The sequence below is a fragment of the Micropterus dolomieu genome, linkage group LG06, assembly GCF_021292245.1.
Source record: "Micropterus dolomieu isolate WLL.071019.BEF.003 ecotype Adirondacks linkage group LG06, ASM2129224v1, whole genome shotgun sequence".
Lineage (NCBI taxonomy): Eukaryota > Metazoa > Chordata > Actinopteri > Centrarchiformes > Centrarchidae > Micropterus > Micropterus dolomieu.
This window is the reverse complement of record NC_060155.1, coordinates 16,159,344-16,180,151: the sequence shown is the minus strand read 5'-3', so window position 1 is coordinate 16,180,151 and position 20,808 is coordinate 16,159,344. Positions and strand designations below refer to the sequence as shown.

General features: G+C 42.1%; 2 protein-coding genes across 3 annotated transcripts in view; both read right to left on the bottom strand.

Annotated features, from left to right (window-relative positions):
- The window catches only part of gpc1b (glypican 1b), a 71,756-nt gene extending 67,185 nt beyond the window's left edge, over positions 1 to 4,571 (bottom strand). Inside the window, exon 1 of the mRNA XM_046052318.1 lies at positions 3,817 to 4,571. Coding sequence (XP_045908274.1) covers positions 3,817 to 3,976 — 160 coding nt within the window. The 5' untranslated portion in view covers positions 3,977 to 4,571. The remainder of the gene's footprint in view (positions 1 to 3,816) is intronic.
- Positions 4,572 to 18,147: 13,576 nt separating this feature from the next.
- gpc5c (glypican 5c) overlaps positions 18,148 to 20,808 on the bottom strand; it is a 110,161-nt gene continuing 107,500 nt past the window's right edge. For both annotated transcript variants that reach the window (XM_046052313.1, XM_046052315.1), the window contains one exon: positions 18,148 to 19,837. In XM_046052313.1, coding sequence (XP_045908269.1) covers positions 19,650 to 19,837 — 188 coding nt within the window. In that variant the 3' untranslated portion in view covers positions 18,148 to 19,649. The remainder of the gene's footprint in view (positions 19,838 to 20,808) is intronic.

The following is a 20,808-nucleotide window of genomic DNA, read 5'->3' as shown; positions in this document are numbered from 1 at the left end:
CTTATACCCAAATTCCCAGTCAAGCTGCTGAGTTCAAGACATTCCCATACTTTTCGCTGTGGGCTACCATACTGATCAACCCATATTTCCAGCCACAAGTCAGTCTTTAGTCAACAACAGACTCTCGCAGGCCTGGTGGGCAGCAATCCCACTGTATCATTAGCAAAACACTGGTTAGAGATGACACTTCACAGCGCTCAGCGACTCACAGTCAGCCTGTAGCAACCAGTGATAAACAACAACACAAATACAGCATGGGAAAGCCAGTGCCATACCAAAATGTGACTGGCCTTCCTGCAGATGTCTCACGCAGCTTGTTTTTTTGTATGGGCTTATGTGACATTGAGCATCTAACACTTATTGGCTGCCAGCTGCTTTCAACAAGCGTCTGGCGCCTCTCTCTTTAAGAGCCGGTGAGAGAGAGAAACAGAGAGATGAAGAGTGTCATTCTCTGAAAGACAAAAAGATAAGTCATCAAGACTGTAATGATGGGGTGGGACTGGGAGGGGGCAGCTCAGGGAGGAGACAGATGAGCCTCATAAAAATCAATCATGCATTTTTGGTAAACACCAACAAAAAAAGCTGTTTCCAAAACTGATTACACTCGGCGGAGTTAAACTATCATCATCACACTCATTTTAAGAGCATCAATCAGTTCACTTGATTACTTGCGAGCCATCACTTTTCATTTCTGCTCATCTGATACTGACCCAATGGTCTAGTAAACACAGCTTCAACACAATGATAACAAACGGCTCATCCATAACTCAATAGCTTTCTTCCATGTGGCTTTTTCTCCAGGGCAAATTACTTAAGATCAGGGGACTATCCAAGTTGTTATATGAGGCGTATCAATGTGAAAGCAATATCTAGGGACTCTTCTTTCACTGCTGACTGAGCATAATCAAACAGGGACTGTGAGATTTGATGGGGGCGTTCAGTTGGTTGGAAATGTCTTGCTTTTTTTTTTAACTCACATGTTCAGTAAAGTACCTAACTCAAACGCACAGAACAGAGGTATAAAAGTAATAAGCATATATTTTAAACCCAAAATCTTGGAATTGAATAAGATTAAGAGCACAAGAAATATGACTTGCAGACTTTGCTGAGACTTTATTTGCATATCCTGCATATGTTTCCAAGTTTGGTTATACAAGTTTTGTGCCTCCAAAAATTAAGTTTAATTTTGAGTTTCAGAAGTATATTCAGTACTTTGTATGCCAAGGACTTTTTTTTAAATAATATTTTGTGCAGTAGCATTGAAGAGGATTTTAAAGTGCTGCAAGTCAACATCATGTCTCTGCATGTCTGAATCGTGGTGATGTACTCAACCTGCGACCTTGAGTCAGGCCCAGCCAATACATTAGGTTCATCAAGCCCTGGTGTCAAAGCAGGAAATATCCTTCTGAAAATGTCAGGGATCATCCACAACATTCAGGTCACTCATAATTTGGAGGTATAAATTAAAGCTTTCATATTTTACCAAGGTGTTTAATATGCCAGACTGGAGCGGATGAGCGGTTATTTATGCTTGAGAGCCAAGAGACAGGGACCCGGGGAGAAATATTGTCAAAGCCATGTCTCCCCTTTCCTCTATCTCTCTTTCCGTCTCACATCCATCCTCCTCTGCATCTCTCTTTTTCTCCCTCAGTTCTCCATCTCTTCCTGGCCATCAGCGTCTGTCTCCCTCCCTTATTTTCCCTCTTACTGAGAATGCATTGACCCCAGCCTTAAGTAAGCTCCACATCATTGATTGAAACAAGAGGAATAGGTGGTGTCATGACAAGACAGATTTACTCTTTAAAGCATTATGGATTACAGGCATTTGGAAGAAAAGGGGAATTCTAAAGGACCAGGGCTGGCATTAATTCTGTCAAATGATTTATTCAGTATGGTCAATCAATTAAATTAGAAGTGTCCAGTTACTACTTTGCCCCCTCACTACCTTATGATGTACGGCTCGATGACATGAGCTAACAGCTTCATCACATTACTGCCCCACCCTCAAATCTTATAGTCTATCCTATCAGTGCAATCACTAGGGAAGATCTACTGTATTTCTTTACATCAAATATCATGTTCCTCATATAGACACACTCTTAATGTTCCATTTAGTGGCAGCTCTAGATAGTTAGAAACCTGAATGAAATCATGAGGAAACATTTAAAATATGTAGGGTGGAAAGCAAAACCCACAGCATATTATACACATATTATTTCTGTCAATTCTGTCAACAATACTCTTTCTGAAACCATGCTGTGCTGTGAAAGAGCCCATATGCTATCAGAAAATAGAACAGTGTCTACTTTAGGATCATCCTGAGTGTGTGACCTTTTGGTGAATACTGCAGAAAGTCACCCCTGTATGTCTCAGTGCCGTCCAGCCAGTACTAATGTACAAACATTGCTGTCTTTACAGGGGAGTACAGTTTATCTGCTGTCACAGTAGTGTAGCACTCTGTGGAAAATGAATTGGACAACAGAGAAGGTGACTGGTGCAAAGTCTAGAGGGGCTTTTTGAGGAGAGGGTGTGTTATCAGATTGGAAAGGACTGTAGTAGTGTTCCAGTAAGAATCATTGTAGCAGAATTGAGACGTACATTGCGCACATCTATACTCATTTCCTGTTGGTAAAAGAGTATCTGCTCTTTACTTTCGGCAAATAGTTCAATGCAAATTCAATTATTCTAATGAGTTAAAAGTTTTTGTTATATTTCCTTTGAATCTGTGCACAGGGAAGTGATAGTGTAAGCATGCACGATCACAGTCCCCTGTCTTGTCCATGCATGTACTGTAACTGTAGAACCTGAAATTGCAGTAAACTCTGTGTGCGTGTATGTGTGCGTATGCCCCTGTGTGTAAGTGTTGCACCAATTTCCAGGGAAGGCACACGTGTAATCATCTGAACTGCAGAGGGGCTTGTGACTGACATCAGACCATGAATGACACAGTGAACAACATTGTATTTGCATTGCTACATGGTCAAGTGACTGGCTTGCAATTTATAAGGCAGAATTCCCAGAACAAACACTAGACGGCTTAAAAAAGATAAACGATTAGGAGTTTATTCAGGAGTAGCTGCTAAGTTAAGAGTGATGGAGAAAACGAGAAGAGAAAGAAATGAGAACTGAGAAAATTAGAAAATGAGAAATGAGAACAGAAAGAGATGTGCTTATCCTGCATCTGTGTTTTCAACAAGGTCAAGTATCAGAGACTTTGACGTTTTTCATATTTTTGATAAGGCATCAGAAAGCCAGATTGTCTGTGACATGCCTGTACTGTCTTAACATATTTTCAAAGCAGTGTTTCATCTTGGGGGATGCTAGAGCTCCCCTGCTTTACCTTGTGACATGAAGTGAGTGTGACTACTGGTTCAAAAGGGTATAAAGTTAGAAAGTGGGTTTGCTCACTCTAACAACAAAACAAACTGCACACAAACCTACAGCCATTCATTTTCAGCATCATTCTTTTGTACAGGATGTGTCAGAGCTACACACTAACACTTGCTGAAGATAGAAGAAATGGTGTTACTGCAGGTGCGACTTTGGCCCCAAAATAGACGAACATTCCTAGGGGGACTTGCAGAGGGATAATGGTTCTCAGTGGCAATGAGTTTATAGCAACTGGATGGTGCTTCACAGTGGATTGAACATATTATGGCACAATTTAAACGATTACTGCAGTGTCTTGGACAGCTAGATGATCCTGACAGTGTGCTTGGGTTCAGGGGTAAAGATCAGATTTGGTCCAGATTAAGAGTGCGCACAACACGACCGCAGCAGACGTTTGGCAAGGTTTTATTTTAAATTGTGGCTTACCTGATATTTCAGACTGAGGGACACCATCCAAAGTGAATCCTTTACCGCTATAAAACAGCTTGATATCCGAACAACTCCGGGCTTTGCTGGTCCCTCTGTCACCATAGACTGGTGCCGTAAGAGAGCACACAGCTAGAGCCGCTATGATGAAGGAATCCATCCCGGCCGACTGCTGTTCGTGGACTTAGTCAAGTGCAAATCCGACCAAGAGGCGAAGCGACTGCGCTGAGTCCTTAACGGAGCAGTAGACTCCCAGTAAGTGGCCGCGTGTCAAACAGGGCTACTGAGTGCTGCTGTGCGTAAAATATCCTCCACCTTCCTTTATCCCTCCTGCCCTTTTGGTGCGTCTGTGGCTGCTCTCCGCGCACTGCTGCACGGCACAGGAGCGACTCTTCACAGCACAGAGGTCCCGTATCTTTCCACTCCAAACGTAGGGCCGATGCGAAAACAGGACAGGAGCTGTATTGTTTCCCCCCCACAGAAAAAAATACTTGTATCTGCTCTCGCTGTGCCCAGGATGTGTGCAAATCTCCTGTCTCCTATATCCACTGCTTTGGCTCACATAGAGCGGGAGAGGCAAGAGATGAAAGAATTAGGTTTCGCATGTACAGCTGAAATAACTGAAAGTCGTGTCAGAAATAGCACTGAATTGCGCTGACGCTGTGCAGCCAGGTTCTGTTGCCGCACGCCTACCGGCTATGACGGCCCGGGGGGATCTGAGTTAAGAGGTGCGCACAGGCAGCTGCAGCTTAGGGTTTTCTGAACGATTCTATGCCAGCGCTGCCACTTTGTGGAATGAGGAGGAGGCGGGGGAGAGAGAAAGAAAGAAAGAGAGAGAGTAGAGTAGGCTCTCTCTCTCTCTCTCTCTCTCTCTCTCTCTCTCTCTCTCTCTCTCTCTCTCTCTCTCTCTCTCTCTTTCTTTCTTTCCCCTCTGCTATTCCCTTTTTATTATCATCTAAACAGGTATTTTTAGACATGCTTCAGAATAGCATCAGCTACTGTCTAACAGTGTTGATTCCTGGCATTAGTTTTGAAATCATCTTTTCATCAGTATAAATGTTTATGTGGTCCTTGGTGTGTTATAAGGGGGTCTGGATCGCTGTGAAAGAATGTGCTGTACGCGTCCTGACAGCTTGAGCTCCTCCAGCCAGGTGTCACCGGTGAACTGTGGGCGTGCCCTCGACCCTAGGTACCCACCCACCGATGCAGGCCAACGCTGAGTACTCTTCTCCACTCTGTAGAGTGTCTCTGCATACATGCTCCACATCGCACGTCGATGTGCAATTAAACAAGTCGCTACCTGCCCAGAGGAGTTGCCAGTTTACCTGTCACCTGCCGAATGCATTCATTATGTGAGTTTCTGTTCCTGTATGTGTTGGTTAGTATCTCAAGTGTGAAATGTTCCTGAATAATTTCAGGCTTGAGCAAGCACCGACAATAAGGGATGAGAAACAAGAACTATGCTCACCTACTTGTGTTGTCTTACATTAATTCCCCTTTTTTGTTTTGTGTTCTTTACTGTCCAAGTAGCCAATCTTTTCCTGTATGAAGGATGCTTATCTAATTGGCTTTGCTTGGTGAAAGCCATTTCTTCTAATGTCTCTAAAGGAACTGCTTTGTTTAGAAACCAGGGTACATTTCATACACACTTTTAATATTTCACTTTATTCATTACTTCTAATCAGTTGCTCCTCCCAGCTCCAGATCCAGCAAGCCAGTGCCTTGTCATGGCGAATGGCAACAATAAGTCCATAACTAATGTTTAGAAGGGTGTATGTGAGAGGATAAAGTTCACTCAGTTCAGGTTGGTGCAAACCCAGAGCCCTCTTCCTATGAAGCAACAATTGAGTTCAATGGTCTTGTGCTAGCTAGCTGATGACCCTTTGAGTATTGCACTGGTGGTTTCAAATGTAAGGCTCATGTGTCCCCTAGACATGGATATGAGCATATATAATCATAAATTCAGGTAAAAACATGAAATTACCTCACATGTTTCATGTGGCATTACAAACCCACAAAAGATTCAGCCGATGTGTAGCGTTCCTGGGAAGTAAACCTTATATACTGTGTTGTGTTACAGCAGTAAACAGACATATAGCTCTCTCACATAAATAATAATAATAATAATGTCTCTTTAGTTATCTTGTGTGAAATTGAATCAGACGGCGTTTGATGGTGTCACTCCTGTGGGAGACGCTTTTTAAGGATTGTTTGCGGAAGGAGATGCCACCACGCATTATCACAGTGACACATGGAAAAACTCCAGTGCAGCCTGAAATAACTAGCCGTCGCACGTCAGATTGACAAACACTGAGAAGCAAAGGAAGAAACAAGAATAGACAGAGAGAAGGAGAGAGCCATGTGCCTCCCAGTCATTATATTTACGAAGGCAGACATTGTTTATGAATAAATCAGGAAATGTTACTCTATAATTAGTCTGTTCCTTGTGGCTGCATGAGTCCAAACAAAGAGGACAGCGTTTCACATATCACTTACTAACAAATGGCTACACTCACTTCCCATTATTGCAGCTCTGAAATGAGCAGGCATGATTTACACCTCCGTTCTGCAATGTCAAGTGTCTCACTCATTTGCAGCCTGTGCATGGGCAAATCTGGCACTACACCATTGCAGTTACTCTGCTAAAAGTTGAAAATTGTGTAATTGTGCCACACAGCAGACAGACATCACTTTCTAATTATGTATAATGCTGTTTCTTCACTTTTCTTGTTGCTGTGAGAGCAAAGTTAAGCACATGTGGCCAGAGGTTAATAAGTCTAGTGGCAGCAAAGTGTGTGTGTGTTTGATATGTCTGTCAGTATTATATGGTTTTGTGTATGTATGACCTTAATGCGTGTGTGTCTGTGCGCACTTCTTCTGTGTGTCAGAGGCAGTCTGTGTGTGTGTAATGTGATTTTATGTGTCTGACTGTGTCCCACATGTGGCCATAGGTCGGCAGGGCTGTTGGAGAAACTGATTGGCCCTCCACTGTCTGGTGCAGGGATCATGTAATTAACGCTCAGTAAAGCCACAGAAGAGCCATGTTTTCTTCAAGCTGCCTCCCATTGAAGTTTTATTGGCTTTGACCATGAAAGGCCTTCTAATGAGGAGCAGGATGCTAGGGGAAGTTCAGGAGACCGGGGAGCACAAAATAGGGGAGGCAGAATGGTAGCAAAGAGATGGGGGAGAATGGGGTGAGAGACCGTACAACTAAGCAACTGTCAGTTTAGTGTACACATGCAGTAATTATGTGGTGAGCATTTTCAGGGCGTGATGAAGTTTTCTAGTGAAAATTACATTGCTTCTGTACAGAAATACTACAGATGTTTTTCCACTCCTTTCAGGCAAAAACACTCACACTTAGTTCCTAAGTAGATAGATGGAAGAAAATGTTAATATAACACAGGCCTTTCTCTCTAAATGTGCTGCACACTGAAATCTGTATGTTTAATATGCACCCAGCTGTTATCCACTACATGAACTTGAAGACCTGTAACCTGGAGCTTCCCATAAACTGAACGTATAAGAACCTGTACCATCTTGGTTCTAGGTTCTGCCCTGCTTTTCCACTGTGTTTTACAAATAACAAATCATCACTGTCTAAACACATGGATGAAGAGAAGGGTAAGGGGAAACACTGGGTCCCAAAGCATCTTAAAAATGAAGTACCACATCTCCTTCACCTTCAATTTGACTAATTTACAGTATTTACAGGATGATTTATTTAACAGATTCTGCATAAGAGGAACAATTAAGCATATTGATTATTGTGTTGCTGTACTATGAAAGCATCAGGAGGTCATTTTACTCATCAACAGTAAGCAGTACAATACTCAACAGGTGAAAATATTCATAACACACAGGATTGCCACACCTAAATGTAGCACTTGCTGATTAATCACTGATTGCATCAAATCACTGCTGTCAAACTAGAGACAAAAGCAGATGCTAACACACAGAGGTGACAGACGAAGCTTTTATAATGTAATTCAGGTGTCCTTTATGGAAATTTGACATTCGAGGATTTTGCATGTGTTCACAGACCTATTTACAACATTTACTGTATACACACACACGCACATATAGAGGCAATCTCAGGTCAGCTTAAGTAACCATATGAAAATTGTGTAATGGAGGATCTTGTCATTTTTATCATTGTCATACTGTGACATTGACATGCACAAGAACAACAGAACACCCACCACGCTCAAGGGTACGGTTTTATGAAGACATTAATGACAAAAAGAGCAGAGTACAGCCAGATCTGAGAGAAGACATATACACACACACACCAGGAAGCAGCAGGACTGGCCAGCGTATACAGGGCCCACTGCCGGGCCTCTGTCGGGTTTCCATGTAAATATCAGTGTGCTGTTTCAACAGATGTAATCAGCCTTTAGAGGGAGATCATTGTGTCCTCTCCCTCACACCGGTCTCATCCTGGGCTCTTACAGATAGCATCGATTCTGCCTCTTTTCTGGGTTTTTATGTCAGCCATTAGCCTGAGTTCAGCACATTCGCCAGACTGCTCGAGTGTGTACACATTACTCACCAGGTCTATCGCTTCCCTTTCTGGTACCTCGTTCATGGTCTCTTTTCTTCAGTCCATCTTGTTACTATTTTCTTTCTTGTAAACACATTCTGCTGTCTTCCTCTTCCTGTCTATGCCTCATGAGAACATATGATCGTGCATTCATCCTTGCCTGTTAAAACACAGTCATGTATAAAACTTAAACTCAGAGTTGTTGTAGTGCTTGCCTTCTCTTCTTGCCTGTCTCTTTGCCATTTTGCAGTGCTACATCATCCCTTGATCACATTTACCCAGTGTCTGTCTGTGCAAACTCAGCCTCCAAAAACAGGAGATCTGTATATCACACATGGAGCCCTCCCCTGTTGCCAAAGAAAGATGATGACAGAAAATGGATTGGAGGGGGGGGGGGTTATGAGGCAAGATAAGGACAGAATATGATGATGGATGATATGGGGAGAATGACAGAGAAGTGAGTTGGGAAAAAACTTTTTCCCAGAAATGCTGGAGATAAAACAAATACAGTTTTCAAAAGAGAGAATTGAAAAGAAAAGGGTTAGAATTGAGTGAAAACAGCTAATGGCCAATGTGCGATCCTTGAATTCTTGGGGTTGCTCTTGTAAACAGCCGCTGTCATGGATGAAAATGCCCCCTGTGGTGTGTTGCGTTGTGCTTTTGTATGTCTCTGTGGGCATCCTGGCAATTTTTCTGTTCAGTAATCTGAGCACATTCCAGTTTTCTCCAAGCATGGACATGGGGAGGAGAGAAAAATCGTAGATTCATCTTACAATAAAATTAAATCCAACTCGTAAACCCCACAAACTACTTGAAGCAGAATTACCATGGGATGCGGCAGAGTACATTCTAATTGAAATACAACTTAAAGCTGGATAATGTGTTTTAATACATATTAATTTACAGAGGCTTATGTAGTCATTGAGACAGAAACGAAAGCACATATTTCATTTATGTAGACATATCAAATAAGTGGACTGTGCTGATTCAAACACTGCCCGTTTTCCTATCGCTTTCTCTCATATTCAATGGCAGACTGTACCCATCTGGCAGTGGAGTCTCCTCAGTCCTGCACCAACTTCATCCAATTACTCTGTTCATTTGCCTGCATGCTGTTCTCTCATATAGATATGTCACCTCCTCTATTTGTCATATGTCTTCGAGGATAAATTAACTACTCTCCTCATTTGCCTCATGCAGTGAAAACTCATAAACTCACAGAAAGAGATGACAAAACTGCAAGACTCAGATGACCTCTTACAACCAACTCGCACGGCAGTAATTGTTTCCTGGGCAATACATGTATTTATATAATACGTATATCCATATAATAATTAAATTCATGGTGGTAAGCTCCACATTCTGGGCTACAAAAATAATAAGGTTGGTAGATAATATTTTCCTGCGACCTTGACAGCTGACCTTGGATTCATGACAGATATTAAAAACGCTGAAATAAGCCGCAAGTCTTCTCTGAATTCTGATGCATGAAAATGGTTCAGAGTCAGCTAACCTCAACTCTCTTCAGGTTTTATGTGGTTCTATGGAGGATCTTGATCCAGATTGGCAGCGTCTCTCCCTCCACGTGGACCTTGGAAACAGTGGGAGGCCACGTCTCTGTGTGGTTCTCAGCCCCCTGTGAGGAGTCCTTCATTCTTTTCCCACTGCCACTTTAGAATATCCACACATTCCTTCAACATTCCTCAGCCCTCCCCTGTACAGAAAAGGACTTTATCATTATTCCTCCTCACATTTCTCCAATTTGTTTTTAATGAGAGAGACCACATAAAAAGTGCAATGCATCAGTGCTGACTCACCTTGACACAAATACAGTAAGTGACTGTGTCAGTACAACGTTTTACCGCTGATATAAGCTGCAAGCTTTCACATGCAATTTTTTCCTATTTTAAACAACCCACTTCTGAAAGCTGCCTAGCTTTGGTATTGGCATGGTTTTGTCTGAGGCCTTTTCCTTCGCCCTGAAGCTGCTAATGGGGAATTGCCATTTAGACTGACGGTTCTCTTAGCACTCCCTTCATGTGCCTTTGTTAACTGGAATAATAAAACAAATCTAGCCTGTAAATCTGTCAGCTGAGAAACAGTCTGTCTTTGGTAGGATGTCAAATGAAGCTGTAATGCTGTGTGCACATTTCCCGCAGCCCCAAGTGGAAGAATGCTGTGTGCCTCACCGAGTGGAGCATTACTTACAGCAGCGAATTTAACAAGGGTGTGCTTAGCATGTAACACTGTAATGATCAGTGATACATACATACATATTTCACAAGGTGCCTGCAGTGAGAGGCATTTTTTCTGTGGACATCAAAAAGGAAAGGGCTGTAACTATTAATTTGTAATTGTAAGACTATTTGAAAGAATCATTTGACAGCTTTTAGCATTCTGATTCCTGATAGAGCCTTATCAGGTCAAATGGTTTCCATCTTAGTATTACATTTGTAGATTGGAGTCAGTGTGCAATCAGTACTTTCTTCCCTAAAATGAACATCAGGTCAAGTCAAATAATTTAAAAAAAAATTGACTTCAACATGATATCATCACTGCATTCGTGCTATAGTAAAAAATCTACACAATTCATACCCTGCACCATGGGAAGTCTGTCTCAAAATTTGAACAATAGACATTTTGACTTGTAACAGAAGGCAAGCACAGGCATAAATAATAACATTAAAATGTCATAATTGCACTGAAGCAAATATGATAAGTCAACTATTCTGCTGGGAAGAAAGCTTTAATTTACCAAAGGTAGTGAAAAACTAATTTCTCCATTGATAAACAGCTGGAAAGTAGGATTATGGACTTGAAATCAAGAATTTGTAAACAGTTTCCTGAACCAGACTGTTGGGCAGTAACGTATTGCTTAGAAACACATTAATGTGATTACATTTTCAGTAACAGCGTAGGGCACTGCAATTGAAAATTCAGTAATTACATTTATTAATTCCAGTATCACTTTTGGTAAAAGGTTTTGGCATGTTTGCTTTCTTACCAGGAGTTACCAGGAATTGTATGTCACATAGCCTATGTACCCTCTACATATCGTTTTCATATTATAGTTACGAATATACAGTATGTGTATGAAAATGTCTGAAAAAAGAAATCATAGTAAAGAAAGCTGTTGGCCCAACAGTAGTCAAGTGAAGCAATGTGTTTTTAGTGTCATTAATGTAATCCAAATCCTGTCTGGTATGAGGAAGGACAGATTATATGTGTTATAAGTATGAGGGTGAAGGGCTAAAAGCCCTGCAACATTGATTTCCCCTCTCCCATAATCGCACAATTGGACAGCAGCAGGCGTCCTTGAATCCGTAATCAGAGCCAATCAATGATGCTCCTGTGTACAAGCACACTCATTCATCCTGGGTCACACACATACACCAACACATTAGTGAGTTAACATTCTTGCTCCAAATGTTAGGTTCATTCTAACATAACAAATTCATGTGACAAATGTATGGGGAAAAATCCTGACAGGACAACGGGTAGTATGAAATAAAAATAAACAGAGACCAGCTAAGACAAAACATCTTACAGGTAAATGTGTGAATTCAGTTCCAGCCTGATAGAGATAGAAAGAGAAGGAGAGAGAGGGAGAGAGAGTTGGAAAGGTGGAATGGCACCCATGGGAGCCATGGAACATTCACACCAATGCGCATCCATCTCCGGGACATGAGGAAGGAGGCTGCCTGTAGCATGCCAAACAGAGCGAGCCTGACATGTGTGACAGACACACACACACACACACACACGCAAACTCCCTCTTAACCTTCTCAATCACACCTCACACCATTCCGATGCAGACCCCTTCCAGTCTAATTTGAATCTGGGGTCCTGCTAGCGAGCCGACATTTCTCTCCAGCTGGCCATTGTCATGTGGCGACATAGTTAATCTGTTTTCCTAAGAGCCAGACGTTCATGGTGGCTAATGTTCAGACCCCTCTGCACAGCCTTATTAACACACAATACATTCTAATGACAGTCGTCCTCACCCATCACTACTGAGGTTGCATAGTCACACTGGGATCAGTGAAAAGATTGGATTGATCACTGTCAGGATGAAGATGGCTGAACATCAGCAGTGTAAAAAAACAGGTCTGAAATTACTTAAGTATAAAAGTATTTAGGGGAAATAAATAACATTAACATCATAACCTTTGTTATAATGCCTAAATGTATTAATTACGCTCTATCCAGAATTTTCAGGATTTGGTAGTTTGTGATTATGATTTCAACAAACTTGCAATCCATGTCTTATTTTATAGTAATTAAATTAAATACATAATTTAAAAAAATCAGAAACTTGTGAAATTAACAAAGTGGAATTCTCTTATTTGCAACAGAAAACAATGCAGTGAGCATGATTTCTGACAGAGCAGACAGCCACAGTTTATTTTTGCTACAGCCGACACCACCCAGTAAACTTTGTTTGGTTATTTCCAGGCGAAAAGACATCTAGGTGTCTTTTAAACTGGAGTTAACTTTTAGACATCTGGATTACATGTAACCCCAATTTCATCTCGATTCCAATGACATTCATTTTTACATGTAAGATTCTACATGTAAGGTTCTACAGGAGTTTCTGTTCATATTTCTTGGGGAAAGCTATGCAATTGAAAAGTTAAATCGTTCGCTTTAAATTCAGTATTACTGCGCAGGATAAATGCCGTAATGGCGGGTTGTTTACTTTTATAACCTGCATTAGAGTGTACAGTTTAAGGAGCAGAAAAGCTGGTAAATGCGCACACACTTTTGCACTATAAACAGCGTCCATATGTCATATTGACAGTAATACTGTTGTACCCATAGACTGTATATAGAAAGGTTGTACCCCTAAAGATACAGGGCATGTATAACGTTTTCTGTCATGCTCTAGCCAATATGCTTTCTCTCTTCCCTCTCATCTGCTTGAGACATGTTCAGGGACATGTTTGAGCAGAGCCCTACCTGACCTCCTACCCAGTGGGCACTGAAGTCCAGAAAACCTCTTCACCTTTCGGGTGTCCTTAGAGTGGTTAGAAAGGGGTCCATGCCAGACACCCAGTCCTCTGGCGTGTGTTGGGGAGGTTCACGTCCGTCTCTATTTGTCTTTCATAACAGATAGAATAAATTGGGATTCTTGTGGGATCTGAGATTATTGCACAGCTGAATGGCTGTTCTGCATTATTGCGTTAATATTCGGCGCTGTTCGTACAAATCCAGGATGACTTGCCAGAGGGAGCTGTCTACTGAATGCAGCTTAACTTGAAAAAAAGGTTGGTATACATAAAGGTTTTGTACATACATGCTGGTTTTTTATAATATTTCTTCACTCAGCAACAAGCCGGTGTGCACTGCAACAGTTTTTCCTACCGACAGACAGAAAGTGATAACAACCTCACGGTAGCTGCCAGGAGGATAACACTTCCTAACACTGTTTACCTGTCCTGTGCCAGCTGCACAGTGCATGATGGGAAATAGAACTGACATGTGAGGCCAATCAGTGAATAGGAAGATTCAAGCAAAAGTTCTTGTGTCCCTGTTACAGATTTGATCTCTGTCAGTGTTGCTGAGGCTCTTCTTGATAGTCTGTCATGTTGAAAATGTGTTTAATTGGACTCAATTAGTCAGCTCTTGAGCTTGATTGACTTCATTGAGCATAATGCTAATTGGCCAGTGGAGCAGAGTGACAGAGGAAGAATTGGCAGTGGCAGCTTGTGTTAGCCTGTTGTGAGGGCATAGGGAGCTCTGCGCAGGGGGGACTGGATACAGTTGATGACTGAAACTTAAGGAGAGCTGTGGTTAATAGGAGCTGCAGGTCCCCCTTCGTTTCTCCTCTACCTAACCCAATTGTTGGTGTTTGAAAAGCTATTTCCAGTGCTTAGCACATTCGGTGCCCCGGGCAAGCTTATAGGACGCCCCCCCCCCCACCACCACCACTCCCTCCTTCCTTTGCTCCCTCCTCCTAGTTCAAGCTTGTCACTCTGATCCCCAGGCTGTAAAGGTAAGACAATCAGCAATCACGTTGACATCAGGGAACATCTGAAGATGCAGTTATGAATCTTAAGGATCGTTTCATGGTGTGATGCGACTGTGGTTCATCTCTGAATGTGAAACTTAATGTTAGACCTACAGTACTCTTTACTAATACAAGAAAGATTTCAGTGTGTGTGTGGACGCTTAGGTGTGGACTTGGCCAAGCCAGTGGGACAGAAGCGCTGATGTGTGCTACCGTTTAAAATAGACCAGACAGACAGCTGAGCAGCTGTGACCTCAGGTCCCCTGAATTCTCAGTTACCCTCAGTGACCACGCTGCTCCTTGCAATGCGTGTGTATGTCTGTGCCTACAGTATAATACACTGAATCATCCATACCCCTTTTCAATACAATTAAAGTGTCTTGAAAAAGCTTACTTAAAAAAGAAAGCGCAGTTGAAAGTAATTTTCACACTAACTCTCTTTCAGTGTCTGAGTTTGCTCCCATTATTGTCCATATTTTAAAGTCATCCATGGCTCTCTGCGTCAGTCAGCGGAGGTTATTAAAGGACGACAGACGGCTTTGGTTTTGTCAGGCAGGGACAATGCAGTCCAATTACAGCTCAGGCAAAGAGGAGGCACGATATCCTTGCACTGGGCACCGTCTCTGCTCTCATCTGTAGCCAGTCAGACACTCAGTTTCACAGCAACAAGCATGAAATAGACTCCAAGGATCAAATACAGACAATTGGAAGTGTATAACTGTGGGACAGGACGTGTGAATGAGATCATTGGTGTGTATTTGTGATGATTTTTGTGTTCATAAAAGTGTGTGTGTGTGTGTGTGTGTGTGTGTGTGAGAGAGAGAGAGAGAGACACAGAGTGAGAAAGAGCTTGTGGACATTGTATGCTTTAGCCAGGAAAGTACTATTAGTGTGCTCCCAGGCTGATGGCTAAAACAGTGGGAGGTGTGGTGAGACTTGGAGGGCCACTGTCGCCTGATACATTGCCATCAAATGCTTTTATAATCACTATGGAGGAAAAAAGAACTGTTACCCTCAAGAGCAATTTTAAACATGACTTCTAAATATTTTTTGCTTCGGTCCGTTTGTATGACGGATCAGGCTTTCTCAGATTACACTATCTGAACACTAAAATACATGAAACAGTGATACCACATGACAACCTAACTTTGTTTTAATCTCAAGGAGAGAGTTGTAGCAGTCTGCATGTCAACCCACAAACATGTGTCTGCTTTCACCAACAGTGGCAGCCTTCATGCTTCCTTTGTGTTTATAGATGTCTCACAGTAGCTATGTTAGGCTAGCAGTGATGCTAACATTGCAGCTGACAGCACGGACTAATTCAGGGCAATTATAGCCTGTGAATAGGCAGAGATTCCCCTGCAGGAGCAGCCAATGGGTCAGCCACACATCAGCTGAGCTAGCAAACTTTCACTTTCGACGCCGCTGTCATCACGACTGACTGTCTGCCGTGGTCCTTTCCAGCACCAAACCTTTCCATATCTTCTGCACTCTCACACTCCCCTCTGCCTCTATTCCTGGTGCAGACATTGACTGATATGTTTAGCAAGAGGCTTCCTGGATGCAAATAGACAGGGTCAGACTTAGAAGACATGTCCTATGCCCTCATAACTCAGTCCTCATCCACTGCTCACCAGCAGATGAGTATGGTCAATGAAAGTGATGTGTTTTTAGACAGAAAGCAAGCCAGTGCAATGCAATCATAGTTACTATGTCTGCTTGGTTTTAAGGAATAGTTCAACAAAAAAGCTTAGCCTACTCCCTTTCTTGCCAAGTTACATGAGAAAATGAATCTCACTTCCATGTCTGTGCGCTGACTACGGAGCTTGAGCCAGGAGGTGATTAGCTTAGCATAGCAGAGAGAAACAGCTAGCCTGACTCTCTCAAGTTCACAAATTCACCTTGCTGATCTCCTTGAACTATTTCTTGGCAGCCTGTGGTTGAGTGCAACGACTTCCTGGGTTCTTGTATCTAAAACGAAATGTTTAGCTTTAGAGGTGCTACTAGGCAACTATTGGCAAGAAAGCGAAGTGTACTTCCCAAAATGTCAAATTATTCCTTTAAAAGACTCTCAAAGCATCACGGCATGTGCATAATGTCACCTCACTTTTTAATATTCTGCTTTGAGAACAAAGTGAGGCAATATTCTAACATAGGCCTATTTAAAAGCCTGCACACCTAAGGTGTTTTTACTATGGCTGATTTGACCTCTTCTCATAATGAAAAAAGAAAAGCAAAAATAAATAAACACTTGGATGGGTGTGCCATCAGTGTAGGGCATTTAATAAACATCTTTTCTTATCAATGTCTATAGTGACTGATACTCTTTAAGGAGAGGCTAGGGAGACAAGCAAAAAAGCAGAGCACCTTTAATAGAGCTCAGCTCCACTGTATCATACTGATATAAAAGAGAGGAAACAAGACACAAAAAAGTGACTTAAAATATGTACATTTAAACACATGCAAGGCTGTATGTGATCTTTGCCTGCAGTGAACGACAGTCAGGAACAAAACATAGGCTAAATAAAGATAATCATATGAACTACAAACATATAGTTACAGAACACAAGAAGATGGCCATGTTCAGACTGCAGGCCTATGTGACCCAAATCAGATTTTTTTTGCCCATATGTGACTCAGATCTGATCTTTTATGACAGTGTGAACAGGAATCTGATCTTTCCCAGTTCGGATTGGGCCACTTCCATATGTTGTCCAAATCCGATACAGATCGGATCTTTTTAAATGCGACCTCAGTCTGGACACTCGGGTCGCATTTGATGAAACTTGAGCAGCTGTTCTGCTGTAGACGGAGCCGCGGTGAACGAAAAAGCTCCACAAAAAGCCGTAATTAAAAATGTGGCTCTCTTCCTTCTCTACCTCGCTATCATCTGCTCACAAATTCCCTTTCTTATACCTAAAATCCACCGCACCGGGGCTCTCTTCTGAGTTACATGCATGCTACTTGTCCGAGCGGACACAGTGAGGAGAGAGAGACGGAGAGAGTGGGTTGTGGGGCAGCTGCGTTGTACAGCGCCAGAAACCGTAATGAAACGAACAGAAAGTTGTGCATACGTGTCATAATTCGGGAGAATTGTGACCCATGAGAGGTCAATGAAAACCGGGAGTCTCCCGCTAGCTAACCGGAGATATGTTGCTCCTCGTTTACTTCTGCAGCCTGCAACGGCGTGCTGCGTACGTGACATCGTGTTATTCTTCTGCGCATGCGGGTCACTTTCAGGCCGCGGACAGATTAGACTGGAGTCTGATGTGGGCCACATTTAAATTATAATGTGAACTGTCAAACAAAAAAAAATTGGATCTCGGGAAAAAATCTGAATTGAGCATTAAGGCCTGCAGTCTGAACGCAGCCGATGTGACACATTTAAACTGCCAAAACCTTGCATAATCGCAATCATCTCCATTCTTCGTTAACTGCGGGGCTTTAATGTACAATATGTATTTGCAAGTAGTTAAGCAGGTCATCCGTCTTCTCCTTTGGGTCAGTGGTGAATTACTTTTAAGTAGGGAGAGGAAGGAACAACAAAGGCTAGTTAATGAAAGAGGTATTTCACTGCACATAGACCCATGTAAATGTGTAAACCTATTTAGCTTAGATACTGTAATATGTGTAGCTTTTAGGCATTATCAGGTTTAACACTGTATTTGCATAGCATTGACCATACATTCATCCTCATTCACTCATAAACCATCCATATCTACACAAGTGAGAAAAAGGTATACAGAGGAAACCATTAGTCAATAATAATAATAATACGTCAAACAAAGAAGGATTTGCTTTTATTCTGTTGGAATTCCAAGGAATGGTCTGCTTAAGATTGGGTGGAGAAATATTAGAGCTTATTTTGCACAATGTTTGATAAATCCATGAAGAGGGACGTACACAATGGCCACCACTGTACTGGATCAAGCAATAGATACGCCCAACTCTGGAAAAAATATTGTACATGTTTTTGTGTGTGCGTTAAATTGTGTTGGAATCTGAATGTGTTGGATCTGCAGCTCCAACTTTCTTCTTATTTTCAAGTTACAAACCATCATTTGAGATAGGAAGCTGAAATGTGACGTCACGCCATCAGCGAGATGTGATGGAAAAGGCAATATATGAGTTTGTGATGCTTCCTGAGGAAGGGCCTGATCCTATCATGACAAATGTGATAACTTGGTAGGTATACATGCATTTATGTGCAATTCAACGAGCAAACACACAAACAGGATGCACAATAAATATTAGTAAAATCAACAATGTACAGACTTAAATGTTTAAATGTCCTAAATTTGTCCAATTATGTCATGGGCTTGAGTTGGAAAATTATGTGCATTCCTGCTTTATTTGTTACAGAAATTAAATCACCACACTAAACTAACATGGATCAGACAAGCAAAGTCCATTCATAGGTAAGGGAAAAGAAAAGAAAATCCCATTCAGCTCAATCAGTTAAGAGCTTTTTGTTGAGTCAGAACCTCATACATACGTCAAATCTTTCCACATATATACAGTTACATACTATACACACCTAGTTTGTCTGCACAGTGTGTTCAGCCGTGCAAGTGTGCCCATTCTCTACCTGTGAAGTCATTACAGTCTAATCCCTGCCAAGGTACACAGTCATTAGAGAATATCAAATCTGCTATTCTGGGCTGGACACCTGGGATTGATCTATCAATCTATCATGCATTCCTTAATCCTTGAAAAGAAAATGAGGTGAGTTTTCAAATGAGCTGAAATCTTCTGCCTGGCTGGCAAATGGTGCGGTGGCCGTGATGAGGTTATGAGCCTGAAAGTTTAAGTAAAAACCAGCAGCAGAAAAAGAAGACCTCTTTATTTGTACTGTATATGTAAAAAACGTGTATGTGAGTCTGTATATGTGTAAGCATTTTTTAAAGTAAAATCAGAATGATGCAGTCCCGTTCTGAACCACAAAGGGTAGGGCTGTGTTTGTGTCTGCATACCCAAATGTCTAGCCCCAGAACAGCCTAGAAGAAGCAGCAGGCCTAATCTTTGTAGATGAGCGTGCATTTGAGATTAGCTTGTGCAAACACCTACACTGGTGATGCTGCAGGTCAAGTCTCCTACAGTGTTGTCCTCTTCCTTTCCACACCGCAGTCATGTTTTCTATCAATACCATCCGTCCATGTACATTGAGGACATGAGTAAGGATACTATGCATGTTATGTATATGATATGAGTGTCTGTGCACATGTATGTGGTTCCTAAAGGGGCAGGGTTGGGTGTGGAGATTCACAGAGGGGGCTGGCATCAGAATAGGGTCCACTGCAAGCAGAGTGCAGCAAAGAGAAGTGCAAGACTCCAGGGACGTGCCCAGCTGGCAGACGGTGAGCCCCCTATCACCTTCACTGAGGGGGGCTTGGAAGGGTTCTCATGCGGGCTGTCTCCTCCAGGCCGTCTCCCAATGGGTTTTCCTTCACTGGAGGCTTCTGTATGTGCTGCGAGAGACAGAACCAGACAGACAGAGAGAGAAAGGAAGAGAGAAACAGACAGAGATAAATGGGTTGGCTCATCACGGTAATCATGGTAATCTGCTGTAATGTTCTGAGTCCTTTGGGCTTGTAAAATTGTATATTAGGGGCTCATCATCATCCAATCACCATTCCCATCACCTCATTCCAAGGGTTTTCAAAAACAATCAGACATAAAAATGATGTATGATTATGTCTGTTACAGTTAAAGTGAGTTCATATGTACACCAGAAGAAGCACAGCTGTGGCTGTTTATGTTGAAAGCACCAACCATTTATTTCTAAAGGGTGCTTTAAAATATTTCACAAATGCATTTACAGTAACACATGTATTACTATTCAGCTACCAGCTCACTTTTATATCCTTTTGTCTAAACTACACACAATATACTGTACATGTGTCGCTATATACTGTGTAGTTCTGCCAATTGGGTAAAATAAAAAATGAACTCTCGCTGCCATGTTCACACACATATCATGGTGGACGACTGACTAGGTGTCAAATCTCCTGCAGCAGATGATATGGAGCCCTTGCTGCGTCTTTAGAGCCAATCAGAGAAAAATCAGCAATGACGGTGAGGCAGACATTAAACATACATACAAAATTACACACACAAACACTTTCCTGCTGACATTGGTGAAATCCCTGCTTTCCTTAAAGAGGACTACCCTCGTGTCTCTAACACTTGCTGTGTCACCAGTCTCTCTTAAACTTGATCACTTCTGTCCTCATACAGTGTCACTGCCCTGGCTCTGAACGTATCTAGTTCCTCTAGTTGTCTCACTTCCCTAGCCCGGATGTCACAGTTGTGACAGAGAGTATGGTACCTAGTTTTAGAATACTGACAGTGCCAAAGCCCAGTGTGAAAATGTCAGCTGTCACTGACACAAAAAACAGGCCACTTTTACAATGATTGCCACCAGTTAAACTGATCTGTC